The sequence below is a fragment of the Callospermophilus lateralis genome, unplaced genomic scaffold (genome assembly GCF_048772815.1).
Source record: "Callospermophilus lateralis isolate mCalLat2 unplaced genomic scaffold, mCalLat2.hap1 Scaffold_66, whole genome shotgun sequence".
In the NCBI taxonomy this organism is placed as follows: Eukaryota; Metazoa; Chordata; class Mammalia; order Rodentia; family Sciuridae; genus Callospermophilus; species Callospermophilus lateralis.
Genome location: NW_027514882.1, coordinates 3,682,501 through 3,699,918, shown reverse-complemented (window position 1 = coordinate 3,699,918; position 17,418 = coordinate 3,682,501). Strand labels below are relative to the sequence as shown.

The 17,418-nt window shown below is 36.7% G+C and overlaps 1 protein-coding gene across 6 annotated transcripts in view; it reads right to left on the bottom strand.

Moving 5' to 3' along the window:
• Nucleotides 1-17,418, bottom strand: part of LOC143387505 (3',5'-cyclic-AMP phosphodiesterase 4D-like) — a 200,365-nt gene that overhangs the window by 99,904 nt on the left and 83,043 nt on the right. For 4 of the 6 annotated variants that reach the window (XM_077108407.1, XM_077108405.1, XM_077108406.1 and 1 more), the window contains one exon: nucleotides 339-1,291. The exons of the other annotated variants lie outside the window; for them this stretch is intronic. In XM_077108407.1, coding sequence (XP_076964522.1) covers nucleotides 1,143-1,291 — 149 coding nt within the window. In that variant the 3' untranslated portion in view covers nucleotides 339-1,142. Of the gene's footprint in view, nucleotides 1-338; nucleotides 1,292-17,418 lie in introns of those variants that run through there. 6 annotated transcript variants of the gene reach the window in all.

The window sequence follows — 17,418 nt, the reverse complement described above, 5'->3', positions numbered from 1 at the left end:
TATTCCATTGCTCTGCCTCCAGGCTCATATAGGGCCTGGACCAGTGCTGGAAACAGCAATGCTTCCTCTTTCCTAGTGGAGTCATCCCTGGAAGGAGAGAAGATGAGATGGAAAAGTCACAATACTTTGGGATTTTTATGGCTTTACTAATGAAGTGCACTTGTAAAAAAATTCAGAGAGAAATCAAAGGAATCTAACAGTGTCGTGTCTACCCTGGAGCCATAGTACATGATCCTGCCTTGCCCAAATTTCCCCCTACTGGGGAAAATATTAAAAAGCAGAATGACTGAATTGACAAGGTAATCTATGGAAAAGAAGGAACGAGCCCAGCCATATGCTCAACACTTATAAATCAAACTTTATTAAAGACACTTCAATATTTTACATGATTTTCAATGTACATTGTACCAAAATTTCTATAAATAAATAACTCTGTACATAAAAGTAATACTTCCTGTTTCACATTGCCTCTCAGAAGCAGCAGATTCACATATTTTGTGAAAGTAACATTAATAAGTTAACTGTTGAGGACAAAACTCTAAATGTGCTTAGCTTCTGGAACAATGATAACCTCTGATAGAAACACCTTACACAGGTAGCCATTTGGCTAATATCTCCCCTTCAGCTTTTTGGCTAAATAAATGTACTTTGACATTTTTTTAAGGACCTTATTTGTTTCAATGTAATTTTCAGTGAATTGGCACTCATAAGATGGTTAGCTACAGGTCTCAAAAGTGAAAACTCACCCAGGTTTAGGGCAAAATCTTACATAGTCCACACACATTCCTGTCTGTGTGAGGGAAGGGTGTGGACAGGCCTGCTCTGGCTCCTCAGTAGAAATAGCCCTGAAGGGTGAGAACTTGATCTTTTTTATCCCCCAATGTAATATTATATTGGTAGAATTAAAATGTCACTATTGAAAAATGCACAGCTACCAACACCAGTAGCCTTTGCCTTAATAAAAAGCCTCAACTAACAATCCAGCAACATGGACAAAACCACATTTGCTTTTAACAAAAAAATGAGGTTCAGAGAAGGAAGAAAGCCTAACTGTTCTGACCCATGGTGTGTGGTGGATTAGCAACATTCACTCCACCCATCCCTAGGCACCACTGCAAGGATGATGTGGAGATTCTCCTCCATCAGGCTGGCTGGGCTCCTGGCCATGCAGTGCACTTGGCTGTGTGCTGTCTGATGTCTGTGGATGTGGGCTGAGAGTTTGGGGCCTGCTCCTTGGAGTAACTGTCCATGTCAGCATTGCAGTCACTGCACACAAGAGGGTCACTGGGTTCTGAAGGAGAGAGCGAGCAAGATCAGAAGCACTTCTAGTTCATCTCCATCCCCGCACGGATAACAGGCCATCCACTCACACCCAAGTGAGGTCAGGCTCCCCCATCAAACACCTTCTCAGAAAAGTCTGGGGACATGCCACATTGTTAGTGGAGACAAGTCTTTCATGCTCACATGCCCAAGATCAAGCTAATCTGGTACTTAGAGAATGTAGTCACACAATTTTGATCACAGCCAAAAAAAAAAAAAAAAAGAAAGAAAATGAAAACAAAAGCAAACCCCATCAGTTGAATTAGGTACCATGCAGGGTTAAGAGTTTTCTTAAAAACTAGAAATTTAACTTCAAAATAGCCTTGGTGAACAGATACTAAAATCTCCCTATGCTGCTTATTATTCTGGAACATTCTTGCTCAGGTTTACTGTACCATAAATAGTATCTAAGAGACACACTCTTCTAGAATTAAAAGGGCACCAGGCCAGACTTTCCTGTTTATATACTAAATACCAAATTCAGAAAGAGTACTAGATGGAAATGGAGGCATCTCCCCTCTTCATTTAGTGAGTAGGTCAACCCAGATTTTGATTTCAAAAAGGCACTGCTTTTCCTGATGAAAGCATCACCTACCCATCTCAGGTGGACCAGGTGTTCCAGTAGCTTTCTCTGTCAATTTTCCAGGGTTCTTTACTGTACCTAACACAGAGCTTGGGCTGCCTGCGTGTGATGCTGTGAACATCAACCTCTGGGAAGAGGCATGAATCTCTCAGACACCCAATTGCAACAGACTCCCCGGTTTAGAAACTGCTTAGTATGTCTCAATAAGCCTTAGGAACAGAATGGGCAGAGCTGCTGCTGTAATCTTTCTATCAATGATGGGTTATTACTGTGCAACCACGAAGCTGGTAATGGGCCTATTTTCTAGAAACATCTTCCCAGCAAACAGTCCTTCAGCATCTGCAACCATGATAGAGGAGCAGCTCTCACAGGATCGGCCTTCAGCCTAGCAAGCACTCATATTTTCCACCAACTGAAACAACGCCCCCTGTAGAGTGGTCTCCCTATGACACTGAAATACAGAGCATATCTGGGTACTGCCCCTGGACTCTCATCCCTTGGTATCCATGAGGGGCTGGTGCCAGAGCCCCATGCAGATACCAATATCCAGAGATGCTCAAGTCCCTTGTATTGTATACAATGACACACCATTTGCACATTACCTACATATATCATCCCATATGAGTTACCTCTAGATTAATCATCATGAATAGTAAAATGTAACTATATACATAGCTGTTAGACTGTATTTTTAGGGAAGAATGATAAGGAAAAGAAGGCTGCATGTTCTTGCAGCTTCTCTGCCCTGAATATTTCTAGTGTGTAGGTACTCGAACCCACAAATACAAACGGCCAACTGTGCAAGCAGGTGCTTGGATTCGGGGCCTGGGTTGTCCCTTGCAGCTGTTCTTACAGCAGTCCTATCTTATCCCGACTGGGAGACTCATTAATAATCCCAGGCAGTGACTTTCCTGAGACACAGGATGTTAAAAACTCTGCAGAATTTGACAGACCAGGACTGAGCCAAAGAGCAGAGACCTTGGCAGGGTAGCCACCTTTTTCACCTTATGCTGCCCATCTAATGCTAGATTCCTGTCTTGGGAGGAGCTTAAGCAACTCAGTGAGATCCTGTATCTAAATAAAATATTAAAACAGGCTGGGGATGTGGCTCAGTGGTTAAGCACCCGGTAGTTCAATCCCCAGTACCAAAAACAGACAGAAAGAAATGAGACTCATTTCACATACACATTCACACATAGTCACTGTCATGATAAGGGAAGACCCAAATGGAAGGATGAGATATAAATGATAAATATATTTGTAGAAAAGCCAACACATGTACGCATACATATTTCAATACTTAGACGAAAAGTTAGGAAAAGATGTACTTCACATGACCCCCAAATGAAGTACGTCTTTTGCTTTTGACTTTCTGTATTTCTGAAATATCAGATTTTCTTTGAACCAACATAAGTTGTCTCTCAGTATCTGTGTAGGTTTGGTTCCATGACCCTCCTAACCCAATAGCAAAATCTGTGGAAGCTCAACACTCACATAAAATGGGATAGACTTTGCATAAGACTTACCTACAAATTTAAATTATCTCCAGACCACTTATAAAACATCCAATAGAGTGCCTATACAATACTTCACTTGTGTGCATTTAGGGTGTTATGTAGGATGTAGTCATTTCAAGTTTTGATTTTGGGGAGTTTCTAGAATTTTTGATTTTGAGGAGTTTCTGGAATTTTGCTTTCTAATTATTTTTATTGATTTTTAATCTGTGGAGGCAATTTTCTCAGAGGTCCGACATCTCTTAATCTTAAAGCAGTTTTGAGGGCAGGTAGGGTCCAAATCCGTTTCAGTTTCAAGCCCTTTGTTGCATACTCAGTATCAAGGCATCAGTAATTATTGGTTCCACGAGTATAATCAGAGGAGCAGAACAATCAGTTCTTCCCCCAAATCCCAGAAAGCATCTCCTGTTGTGGGTGCTCTCAAGTGCTCCGAAGAGTGTAGAGACACTGTGAGGAGCCTTGTGCTACAGGGCAGGACCATGGTGCGTGTGGCCAAGGGCCCAGCCAAGGGCAGAGGGACTAAGATTTGCAAGAATCCAGGCAGGGCCGCACTCCTCACGAATCCTCATCCCAGCTCCACTGCCATGAGTCAGGCGATTCCGGGCACGTGCAAGGCAACACCTACCTTACAGCTCCTAAGAAGCAGCTCAGGCAGCAGGCGGAGGGGCAACAGGCGGTGGCAGCAGCAGGCGGAGCAGCAGAGGTGGCGGGAAGCAGGGCTGAGGCCGCGGGAGGCGGGGCCTTGGCAGCCAGGGCAGCAGCGGGATGCGGGGCGCTGGCAAGTGGGGCCGTGGCAGCTGAAGGCGGGGAGGAGGCAGCAGCTGCAGGTGGAGATGCGGTGGCGGCGGCAGCAGCGGCAGGCGCGGGAGCCTGTGGAGCGGCGGCGGGGGCACGCGAGGTTGAGGGGGCTGCATTGGCGGCAGGTGGGGCGGTAGTTCCAGTGGCGGGAGGCAAGGCAGAGGTAGCAGCAGGCGGGGCCGAGGAGGTGGCAGGAAGAGGGGCTGAGGCCGGGGAGGCGGGACCTTGGCAGACGGGGCAGCCGCGGGATGCGGGGCGCTGACAGATGGGGCGGCGGCGGCGGCTGAAGGCGGAGAGGAGACAGCAGCTGCAGGTGGAGCTGCCGCGGTGGTGGCGGCTGCAGCAGCGGGGGCGGCAGCGGCACGCGAGGTTGAGGAGGCAGCATTGGCCGCAAAGTAGTTCCAGTGGCGGGAGGCCGGCCAGTGGCAGCGGTGGCAGCGGAAAGGGAGGCGGTGGCAGGCTGGGCGTTGGCGGCAGCAGGCAGCGGGGTGCCACAGCGGCAGGCAGCGGGGCGTGGGTGGCAGGCGGCCTGGCATCGGCAGCAGGAGGTCGGAGGTGACTGTGGCGGCAATTGGGTGGGAGGCAGAAGCAGCTGAGGCAGGCAGGTCTGAGGCATTGGCGGCAGCGGCAGTGGCGGCGGAGGTGGCGCAGGCGTGTGGGCAGGTAGGGCGCGGTGGCACCGCCTGGTCTGTCCTGGCCTGTCAGGGCGCTGGCGGTGGTGTTCTGGTTTCTGCCACCTTTTCCCTGCAGTATGGGGCGGAGGAGAGGCCCCTGACACGTAGTTCTGACTGGGTGGATTGGTTCCCAAAGGACTTCTTCTCTGGTGGAGAGGAGAAGGATGAGCTCAAAGCTGAGGATTCTGCTCTTGGGGATGCTGCACAGCCACAAGTCCTCCATTCAGAGGGTGAGTTGGTAGTGTTGGGTCCTTCTGTCCTCCCTCGGCTCCCCTCTAGTGTCCCAGGTGGCCGCTACCTGGAGGCCCAGAGGAGGGTGATGGTCATGCTGGTCTACCCCTGTGTTGCAGCGCACTTTCTCTCACACTCCCACAAGTGGGTATGGAGCCAAATGCACTGGGATCCCGAACTCTGACAACACTGGCTGGAGACACACCGAAACCTCCCGTGGGGACACAGGCCCTGGGGCATTGACGAGGGGGAACCCACTCTCCAGATCTCACTAGGACAACTTGTTGGATTTCATCTCCTGCCCTGGCTTGCTTCAGGTGACCTGAGTTTGCAGAGATTCCCAGCCAAGCCCCAGGGAGAAGGGTCCAAAAGGGTTTTGAGTAAGGCACCAGGCATTTAAATACTTTACTACTCCAGAGGAGTCTTCGATCCAACACTTTTAGGAATTGGGTACTATCGATCCACCTACTTAAATCCTAGTGACCTGGTGAGTGTAATTACTGGTGGTATTCGCCTTGTAGATGTGTAGTTAGAAACATCTTCGAAAACGTTGAAAATGTTTTGCAGATACACATTAGTCCATTTCTTTTCACTTTGGGTCAGAAACGATTGGACGACTATATACTGTTTGGTAAAGGGGAAAATAAAGGCAAAGTTGACTTCTTTCATCCTCATTACACACAAAACAAACTTCTAAACTATTATTGTGCACACCTAGTATTTCCCCCTTTCCACTCTGTTGAAAAGTCTATGCAAAAAAAGTCTGTGTGATATTTCATAGTTGTGATGTTTTTAAAAAGTACCCTCTTGAATTTGCTTTATTACTGTGTTTTATTTACTTTCCTTCTCACCTCTACAAAGACTTGAGTGTACTTATGATAGGTTTTTAGCAAACTGATTTTAGCTCCTCCCATTTGCTACAAAACCTTGGAAATCATTTTCTTTTTTACGGTATAATGGTGAGGCAAATAATTTTATGTTATGGTTTTATGGATTGTGAATATTGTGATTCTTAATATTTGCATTTACCATTTCTTTTCTCAAGAGAGTTGCCTATCTAACCTGTCAGCTCCCACAAGTCCCCCTCATGTTTTGGACATTTTCTGTATAATTACATTCCTTGTTTATTTTTTCCACAAGAGTGCAAACTTAATGAGGGAAGATTTAATGTTTATTATTCCTCAGAGCCTGGGGTGGGCATTGGAGTAATTTCTGAATGACCAAAACTTCTGGAAATTTTGCTACAAAAGTTTCATGATATTAAATTCGAGATGGGCAAGTTTAAATCCTCAGTAAAAGCAAACAAACAAAACCAAAAAACAACCCCCCAAAACAACAACAATGTGGGTACAATAGAGTGCTAATGCTAGTACTGAGTATGTTGCAGAGAAAATAGCATAAAACGTTTCAGCTTTAAAATAGATTGAATTGAAAATGATTTAGTGTTTTCCTTAGCTATAAGTAAAGATAGTACCAATGCATTTATAAACATTCAGTTTTTACCTTAGTTTGTTTGTTTGTTTATGCCAAAAGATCAAGTTTTCTAATGTTAATCCAGGATGGAGTTTTAAATTTAAATTCTGAAGTTGAAGAGACATCACATTTTTTTTTTCTCCTAGCAGGTAGTGTTTTATAAGATGTCACCCATTCTATTTGGAGAGTACCAACAAGATTTATAAAGATGACATTTCCAATAGCTACTTTGTGAATTTCCAGATTTGGGATTTTCCTGGGCCGATGGATTTTTTTGACCCAACCTTTGACAGCAAGATTATATTCAGGGGAACAAGAGCATTGATATATGTTATTGATGCACAGGTAGTTAGAAATAATTATGTTTACTTCTCTTCCCTGGTGGCAAAAATATGTAGAAACAATGGAAAATTGTTTGTCTTATTGTCATTTGTTTGCAGCTCATTTCTCTACCAGCAGATTCCATAACAGTATTCGATGCAATTGCAGAGGTGCTTTTGGAACAGGCATGTCATTGCAATTTGAAAGAATCAGTTGCTTAGGAGATTTAGTTTACATTCTGAACCCTAGTTAGTGAGCACTTAGCATTGGCTTTCCAGTAAATTTTGCTACACATTACTATTAGCTATTATAGTAGTACTACAAACTATCAAAAAGATACTGTCAGTGCCCATAACATAAGATGGACTATGAGAAAGAACTGAGTCAATATATCCTAGAGTGATTAGTTTCCTTGAGTGTCTCAATTGAATTTAGTCCAACAAGCATTTATTGCGGGCCTACTGTGTGCCAGGCAGTCAGATGACTGGTACATGTCCCTATTCCTAAGAATCTTACTTTTCATAGCTGATATATTATTTAGGAATGCATTCTGAGTAATAGATCATATATTGGGAACTTTCACATGCATGATCTAATTTAATCTTCACAACATTGTGAAGTTAATATTGTAATTCCTGTTTTATAGATGAGTAAACAGAAATCGCAGAGTTGAAGCAACTTGTTTAAAGTCACACATCTTATAAATAACAGAGCTGGGATTGCTTTAAAAAACTATTTGGAAGAATTGTTCATTTCTCCTTTCCTTTATATTATCAGTATTAAAATTTGAGGCATTAATTTGGGATTTTAATTTTTTATCTTAAGAAGTGGAAGAACTAACTATTAGTATATTTGAATGTTTGGATATTTCTGAATGAATAGTGTAATATATTTTCTGTGGTTGGGGAAAGAGTTAGTTTGATACTTTCTTAACTCATTCCTTGCCTTTTGTAAGTTTCTTTTTATAAAATAATTTTTATGACTTACAGGATAACTACAGGGAGGTTTCAACAAGACTTCACTTTAATGTTTCTAAAGTCTAGAGAGTTGGGACTGGGGTTGTGGCTCAGAGGTAGAATGCTCACCTAGCATATGTGAGGCCCTGGGTTTGATCCTCAGCACCACATAAAAGTAAATAAATTTTTAAAAAAGGTACTGTGTACAACTAAAATAAATAAATATTTTTTTTTAAAAAAAATAAAGCCTACAAAGTTAAGCCAGACATGAATTTTGAGGGATTTATTCCCAACTCCTTCTTTGACACGTATAGAAATGTTTACCAATTACAGAATTGTTATTCTTAAGGCAACCATTGGTGATATGAATACAAGATAACATTTAAAGTTCTCAATGGCACAGTCAGAAATGCACTTTCATTTTCATTCTCTGATAGGTATAAGATATTTCCTTAGACATAGTGGGCACACAATTTTGAACACATGAACATTGTGTTCAAATGATAGCACCTTAATTATTTAAGTGTAGATCAATATGTAGTAACATATGAATCAACTTGGAATATTCCCTAAGGAGCAAGTTCCCTTTTGAAAAAAAAATGTAATAACACAGTGGTTAATAGGATGTGTTTTTCACTGTTTGATCATTTCTGAATGCACAAAGATTTCATTAATGTTGATTTCACCCATCTTGTCCATGTTTACATGCTTTGATGTTTGAGCCCTTTGTAGTGCCACATTAGATCTAGGGGAACATTCCCCTACGAGAGCAAGTGGAAATTGCTGTGGGAAAATTTTAAAATGAAATTTGATACTTTGTATAGATTCGTGTAGATAAATCAGCTCAAAGAATTATACTTCTGATAAGGGAAAAAAGGGAATTAATACTATCTTCTCACATCCTATTGGGCGTGGGTTACTCCCCTTTAATCTTCTGGTTGGAAAATAATAATAATGTTTTTAATGGGAATTATTAAAATAAAAATCAACAAAAATTGAGGTGGAATTTGGAAAAAAATCTCTTCTGATTTAAATATTAGAAATCTTGTTATAAACAGTGTTGCAAAATGAAAACCAGACAAAAAGACACATTTGTAGCAAGGCCAACTTTTCCAAACTACAGTGTTGGAAGTGTCAACAACAGATTCCTGACCTTTCTTCTCATCTCTAGCACTCCCACAAAGCAGTCTCTTGGCTGAATCGTCTTTGCAATTCAAGGAAATCCAAATGTTCACAGAATAAAAAGAGAGAACTTAGGGAGATTGCTTTATACTGGACTAAGCATCTATATGCCATTGAAGATTGGTAATGGAAAAACTAATTTTCAGGATTGACTAGATGTGAATGTGCCTGGAAAACATCCAGACAAGGCTGTGTGACAAGCAAGGCATAAAAGTCAAAGGGACCACCAAACTAGAGGCCTTCCTGGGTAAATGTAGCCCATATTGACCTTGTCAATATGGTAAAAAATTGACTACACACATTCTGAAAGATTTCAGGGAATTAACCTGTTGGCTATCAACATCCATTTCACATCACCTGGATTATTAACCTTTGCATAAACTCGGTGTAAAACATATATGGTTGTGTTCTGTGGACATTGTTGGATATATGAAACCAAGAATTGTATTACTGCTGGGCGCAGTGGTACAAGCCTGTAATCTTAGGGGTTAGGGAGGCTGAGGCCAAAGGATGGTGAGTTCACAGCCAGCCTCAGCAAAAGCAGGTCTCAGTGAGACTCTGTCTCTAAATAAAATATAAAATAGAGGTAGGGATGTGGTTCAGTAGTTGAGTGCCCCTGAGTTCAATCCCCTGAGCCCCGCTCCCCCCCCCTGAAAAAATAGTGTTACTACTCTAGCATAGTGGGCACTGCTACTATATTTTCAGAATTATAAGACTGCAACATCTCTGCATAGTCTACTTGCTGAGGTACAAGCTATTCCAACATCAGCAAATTAGTTCGAAATTATACATGTTTGAAACTGTTCTTATTTGTCTTGTTCCTTTTTTTCTATCAGATTGGAACTAAATAAATTATGACATAGTTCATGATTTTACATAAATTTGTGCCACAGATTTTTATCTCAGCGTCCTAGACTTACATGCCTTGACAAATATGAAAGCAAAAATGTGTGCTAGTGCAGACAGATGCATGATACATGATAGAGAGATAAATGATAGACAGATAGAGAGAACTTAGATCTGTCTCATTCTTTCAAAACTACACTGACATATTAACAATTGCTGACATTCATTGCTCAAATTTAGATATGTACTTAGTATCGTGTTTTTCAAATCAGTGCATGGGGAGAATATGTTATTATAATTCCAAATATTATCAATACCAAATTCTTCTCTGAAAGAAATTCTAATAGAAAATTGGTCCTATTGTTTTGTAGTTATACTTTATTTATAATTTTATATAATTTTTAAAAATGTAGATCCTATATTTTTCAAGATATTTTTCCAAAATATTAATGCACCCTTAGAAGTTACAAATTTTCAAATTCAAGGCAGTGAATATAATAAATCAAGGATTCAGAGGACAGTTGCAAAATTTGCAAGTGTTCAGCTTATTCACAGCAACAAAGGAATAAGATATTTTAAATGTAACTACTCTTGAAATGAAAAATTTTTTGTGTGTGTACATTAAAAATTAGTAATTATATTTAGTAATCATTCAATAAACTTATGTTTAGAACTATAATCCCAGATCCCACTATTGGAATCATTGACAGTTAATCTTAAAGTAGACTACAAAAATGACATTAAAAAAGAAAGTAGTACATATTCTTTTTTACAACATTTCCTTACCAGAGATCAACAAAAGCCAACCCTTCATGATTTAGGGTCAAATCTCTCACAGAAAATTTCTAAATGCATAAAATGCAAAAGGTTTTGACTAATGATAAGAAAATAAACTTGTATTTGTTAGAATCTGCCCTGCATTAGCATTAAACTAATGATTTATAATGCCATGATAGCTGCTTTAAATATATATGATGCTTATTTAATGAGAGAATTTTTACAAGTAATGCACTTCCTTCATTTTTCTTGAATTAGCTTGCATAGCCCCAGGACACAGGAAATATTGACTCATGTGGCAAGGTTGATAAGCATCAACTCTCCCTGCAGACTTGGGCCAGCAAGCTGCTCCTGAATCCAGCAGATGTTTCTACTTTCTAGGCCAATAGGAACCTTATGGACCTTTTTTCCTTCATGTCCTCCCAGGAGCAAATGTTAACACAGCAGAAATTTGGATCCTTGCCAAATGAGAAGCAGAAGAGTTGGTGAGAACATAGGGTACACTCTTATCCACAAATAGTGATCATCAGTAGTTTGAATTGACTCTTAAGCCATTTCTTACAGCTTATATTGTTCATTTGCTACTTCATTTAACCAAACCTCTATAATCCCTGTTCTTGTTACATAACAGCACTTATCTAAACATATAAATCTAATCCTAGAATATGCTAGTTCTTTCAAGTTGTAAATAAAAAACTGTAAATATCTAAATTAGGAAAACCATTTATTACTATTTTTAATCATCTGAACAGAGAAATTGCCTAATATTCACTTGCAGATTATCATATATTAGGCCCAGTATTGATTTAAAAAATTCAAGAAAAAAGTATTTAAAGTGTAAGTTTAGTATTTGTTTTTACTGAATTTCATTCTTCTTGTTCAGTTGAATTTTAAATGTACTTTCTGAAGAATGAAATCTGATTAAATAAATGTGGCTATCCTCATCCATCACTCCCTCTCCCCCACTCTGTTTTGCTGATCCAGGGAACTGTTCATTGATTTGGGTTTTTTAATGACCTATATCCAAATTCTATATTTTAAAACCTTGCATAGACTGTATGCAAGTTTTTCCTTTAAAGAATGCAGTAATTTAAGAGAAAAAAACATTCAAATGAGATAGAATGTGTTTCCTAGACTATAAAACTATTTATTTCTCTGATTTTTGTGAGGATTTATTTTTACAGTATGACTTATTTTTTATTGACAAAAGAAAAACAAAGATAGGAAAGAAATTTAAATGAAGAAATAATAAATGTTTGTTACTTTTCATTATTCTAACAATATTTTTGAACACTTACTGTGAATGAGGCTCTGTAAATTCAAATGAAAATACACACATATAGCATGATAATTAATAGGAGTCATTTTAATAAGGTCAACATTAAACATGTTCTATAAGACACATAATCTACACCAAAACCTACATTAAGAGGCTGTTGGGCATAAGCTTGGTTTTCATTTGTTTCTATTATTATTTTGTAAAGGGCATGTTGTTTTGAGAGAAGTAGCAAAGAATTAGTGGATAAAAAATGTTGATGGTATTTTAAAATGTTTCTTGTACAAGACATTTATGATAGGTGTGTTTAGATAAGACCCCACTCTAATAAATTTGTAATGCCAAACATTTAACAGTTTTTCTTCCATGTATTCTAATTGTCAGAAACTGAATTTTACATTCCTTCAAAGATTGCTTGGACATTATGCAGCTTTGTGAAAAGGAAACAGAATTTCTAGACCAGAAAGCTGGCAATCATCACCATAAGACAGAGGCATTGTCAAGATTTAATTACAACAGAAGTATTCTTTGTAAGCTGTACAAACAGTTTTAGGTTAACAAGGAATCAAGATAATAATATTTTATACTTCATTGAAACAATCATAAATATGATTCCTGATTTTTATAATAAAGATAAAGCCCTAAATAAAAACTACAAAAGACTTTCAGAAGGCTTAGAATTTACTAGGTAATAAATGAAACAAAAATATTAACAACAGGCCCTTAACTGTGCTCATGGCCTGGTATACACCAGTTTCATATAATAATAATAATAATAATAATAATAATAATAATAATAATAATAATAATAATAATAATAAATACTGTATGTTATGAAAAAGACAATATAATACAGAACTCAAAGGGAATCCATATTCTAAAATGAACAAGTCATTCTTAGCTCAGTTTATGTTAAGATAAATGTATTCTAAATTCATAAAAATTCAATCATTTCAGTAGCATTAATTTTAAATTTAAGAATGTGAAAAAGATGTGAAGACTAATTAGATGAAAGACAGAGTGCAAAGGAAACCATTGCAAATGAAACTTGATTTCCAGACAGGTAACAGAACAGATAGTGATGTCACCAATTAAGATGTGGACACAGAAGGCATACTAGTTTACCTGCTAACTTGTGCTGTTTAGCAAATCATCCAAAACAGTTTCTCAAATCAATATACATTTTTTTGTAGTTCACAATTCTGTGACATAGCAACTTGTATTGGCCTCAATGGGCAGATTTTGACTGTTCATCTCAGCACACCTAGGGTTAATTATCAGCCATGTTTTTGGGAGCTCCACTGTTTGGGAAAGGCTGCCCTTGGAAATTTCGTATGTAGATATCACATTGATTAGACCTAATCAATACAAGATTCTTCATAAAAAGGAAACCATGAGCTATCTTGTGCATCTGGCAAGATGAATTTGTTTATTGGTGGTGTCCAACAGGTATTTGTGTATTATACAATGTAAATAAAGTGTATGAAGAATTAACTAGGTAATAAACAAGTTTATTTTGCATAATCTTTAGAGTTTTTCAAAGGTTTCTTCTCATTTGGGAAGAATAGCTAAATGGACAAGCAAAAGGGAACCAAAGCAACCTCAGCAGAAATCCTCAGAGACTGAATAATGGAGTGACAAGTTAGCAAAGCAAAAAGAGCAGGTACATGAATTCATATACATAAAATATATTCGAAATACTAAATATACTAAAACAATAGTTTGTATTTAGAATAGTGTACATACACATATAGAAACTTTAATATTTCCATTAACAGGAAATTTAAAAGAATTTATTAAATATCAAAAAATATATATAAACACACCAACAATCCTGATTTTATCCTTAATTCTCCTATTTCCAAAAATTTTCCTAATGTTGCAATTTTTAGGGCAAGTACCAAATCAGGTCCTGCCCTTGCAGAATTCTAGAAACCCTCTCTTTGTTCTCACACAGAAATCAATAAGAATTCTGCTAATGGCTATTGGTTGAGGTAATGAAGAAAAAAATAACATTTACATATGCACACCTCATATACTTACCGATATATAAATGAGCTCAGGAGTAATATCCATGAGTGAATCCACTTTAACTTTAAAGTTATTTCAGGAACACTGTTCATTGTTTCTAAAGGTCCAGACACTCTACTATCACTGCTCTAAACTGAAATATTTAAAAAGCTTTTCTATCACTTCATTCATGTATAAGTTAGAACTCACTGAATAAGAAAGAACTTACTGAAAAATGAGTTTCCATGATTCTATTAAATAATATAAGTTGTGGAGAAACTCTTCACTACTCAATTTTAGTTTAAATTGGGCATATTGTAAAGAAAGAAGGTGACAAGATAGAAAGAATAGTAAAAGAGTGTGGGCAAAGGTAAGAAAGCCAACCATGAAAACATAAGGTAAAAATATGGCAAATATATTTTCTGTAACTAGATACATTAGAATGTCATGAGAAGAAATTCATAAAGAATTTATTTATGAAAATGATAATGCTGAACTATAAAATGAGAAATTTGCATAAATAGATGAAAGTAAGAGAAAGAAAAATATGCATATTTATGTACATCTTGGAAATATAATAAGCAATTAATTTGAGATGGTTTAAAGAAAACACGAATAAATAATGTATAACCTGATTTATACTAGGGGACAAATAAACAGGAATGAATTAAATTGTAGCTCAAAGACCATATCAAATCAAGTCATATTATTTAGCAGAACTTTCAGGCATGTCAGAGAGCTATTCTGCTTTTCAAATCCCATACAGCTAAAGTTATACAAGAATCATTTTACTCTTTCAAATTAAGAAACTTTGTGTAGATAGAAATAATCAACATGATAAGGAAATAAAAACAATCACCATTGAATGTTTACTTTTCTAAGATATTAGAAACCAGATGTTTCCAAGATGCCTTATCATTTATGCTGGATATTACATTGCTTTGTGCATAAAAGTATAATATCTAATAATTAGAGATTTCAAGTTATATATTATAGTCAAGAACAATATAAATAAAGATAAGTAATTTGTCTTAATGACTATCTAGGGAATGCCAGGATTATAATTTCAAACAAAACCTTACTTTAAATAATTTTCTACTCAACTGTACATTGAAAAAGCAATTTATTTAGTGTCTATGCGCAATATATATTTTTTAATTTTATTTATTTTTTTATTGGTTGTTCAAAACATTGCAAAGCTCATGATAAATCATCTTTCATACATTTGACTCAATTGGATTATGAACTCCCATTTTTACCCCAAATACATATTGCAGAATCACATCGGTTACACACTCACCTTTTTACATAATGGCATATTAGTGACTGTTGTATTCTGCTACCTTTCCTATCCCCTACTATCCCCCCTTCCTTCCCTTCCCATCTTCCCTCTCTACCTCTTGTGCTGTTGTTCAATTCCCAATATTTTTACAGGCATGGGATTTTAAAATAATGTTCAAAATGAAAATAATGACTTAACTATAGTAGTACATGTGAATTTAAAACATGAAAAGCTCTCTCTTTCTGGATCTCACATTATCCTTAATATTTGAATGTCCTTATTTTTAATACTCAAATTATGTGGCTATTAAGTCTTTTTTAAATAAAGTAAAGATACATTTTATAACACACATATTTTTCTCAGTATAAGAAGACTATATTAATCTTCAAATGAGTGATTTGTTTTCCCTATTTTCAACTTCTTATTAGTTATTACTCATTTTATTAGGATAACAATAATGAGAGGTAATTATGATTTTACTCTTAAAAATTCTTATGTATTTTCATTATACACACAAGAAAGGAATTCAGAGATTTTTTTAATTGCTGAAATATAAGCTACTGGCTTGGATATTGATATGTGCATTAAAGTAATTTTCTAGATCAGTGAATTCATGTTAGAAATGGTTGCCTGTACTAAAACTATATTTCTTCTTTTGCGGTAAAAATCCTTTAATAAAATTCTTCTACTTTTTAAATTACTGAATTATTTTACAGGTAATTTAGTACCTAATAACATGTAGACCTGAGTGGGATTATCTGAATAGCAACTGTGTGTTGGAGCATGGTTTTCTCATAAAAGAGAGTGTAATTCATTTTGTGTGTCAGTAAGTAAGTTTATTGTAGCAGATTGTATCTAACTGAAATAATGGAAGAACACCCCGCAGTAATCTTGTAAAACACCAATGTACCTAGTGAAGCACCAAGTCTGTTTTATCAGGGTGAATTTAGAGGATGCAAAATATCTAAGCATTAACAAAAATCAACGTCAACAAATGTAAAAAGTAGTTCATACAAATCTGAATAAAAATGATTGCCATTTTGAATAGATTTTTGTATTTTAGGTTTATAAAACCATAATAGAGTTATCACAATCTGATGGATGCTATGCAAGTTTCTTAAATTTTATGTTTAAGAACTAAAGCAGGAATTAATATGTTATCAATTCCTGCAATTATAAAATCAATAAAATGTTAGTAATATCATTATACTATTACATGGAATAAAACAGTAAGACAATTTAAATTATGTTACAGATATGCAGTGAACTCCTTTTTTAAAGACCTGAAATAAGTATGAATTTGGAAAACAAGTTCAGTGGATGTGGCTTGAAAATTTGGGTCTTGGATTATACCTAACACTAAAATTCTTTACTGCCCTACACAGATTTTGTCTGCATGGCCACCTAACCTACATTAAATATTTTATTTATTAATAATTTTGAATTTTGTATATGCCTTGTTTTAAATGTAGTTTTATAAAATCATAAAATCACTCTGAAGTGCTATAATAAGACTTATCTTCATCATTATGGTATGTATATATACATTTCTACATATATATGTGCATAAAATTATGTGTGAACATATGTGCATTTTCTAGGTTCAACAGACTGGTAATAGTTAAGTATAATACAAAAATTTGAAGAAAAGCATTTTTTATCCTTTTTGTGTATTATGAAGATTTAATTACAGTGAGCCTGGTAAACCTGTTGACTCTTAAATATAAATCGGCGATACAACTCCTTTAGCATCCTAGTGTTTTTAGTCTTCCCAATACTAAAAATAATTGCCAATGCTATCCAATATCACTGTGCCACATGATGTTACATCTAAATATTAGGATGGCATACTTAATAATCTTTAAGTTAAAAAAAGATTAAAATTCAAGGCTTAAAGAAAATCATATTTTTTTTAACTCCAGAACTTTTCTCAGTATTAAAAGAAATAAATGAAACTAAACTAAAGACAGAAGTAATTTGATTGCAAGAGATTATTAATCAAAAAGTTTTATGAGGGTAATATTTTGCAACTGAAGGTAATAAGGAATAATCATTAAATAAAATATACTGAAAAATTGTTTTTAAAAACATAAAACACTTCTTAAATATCTTTATATTAAAATGCATGTTGTACATGCTGCTTTGCATATGGAGACTGAACAATTACATATAAAT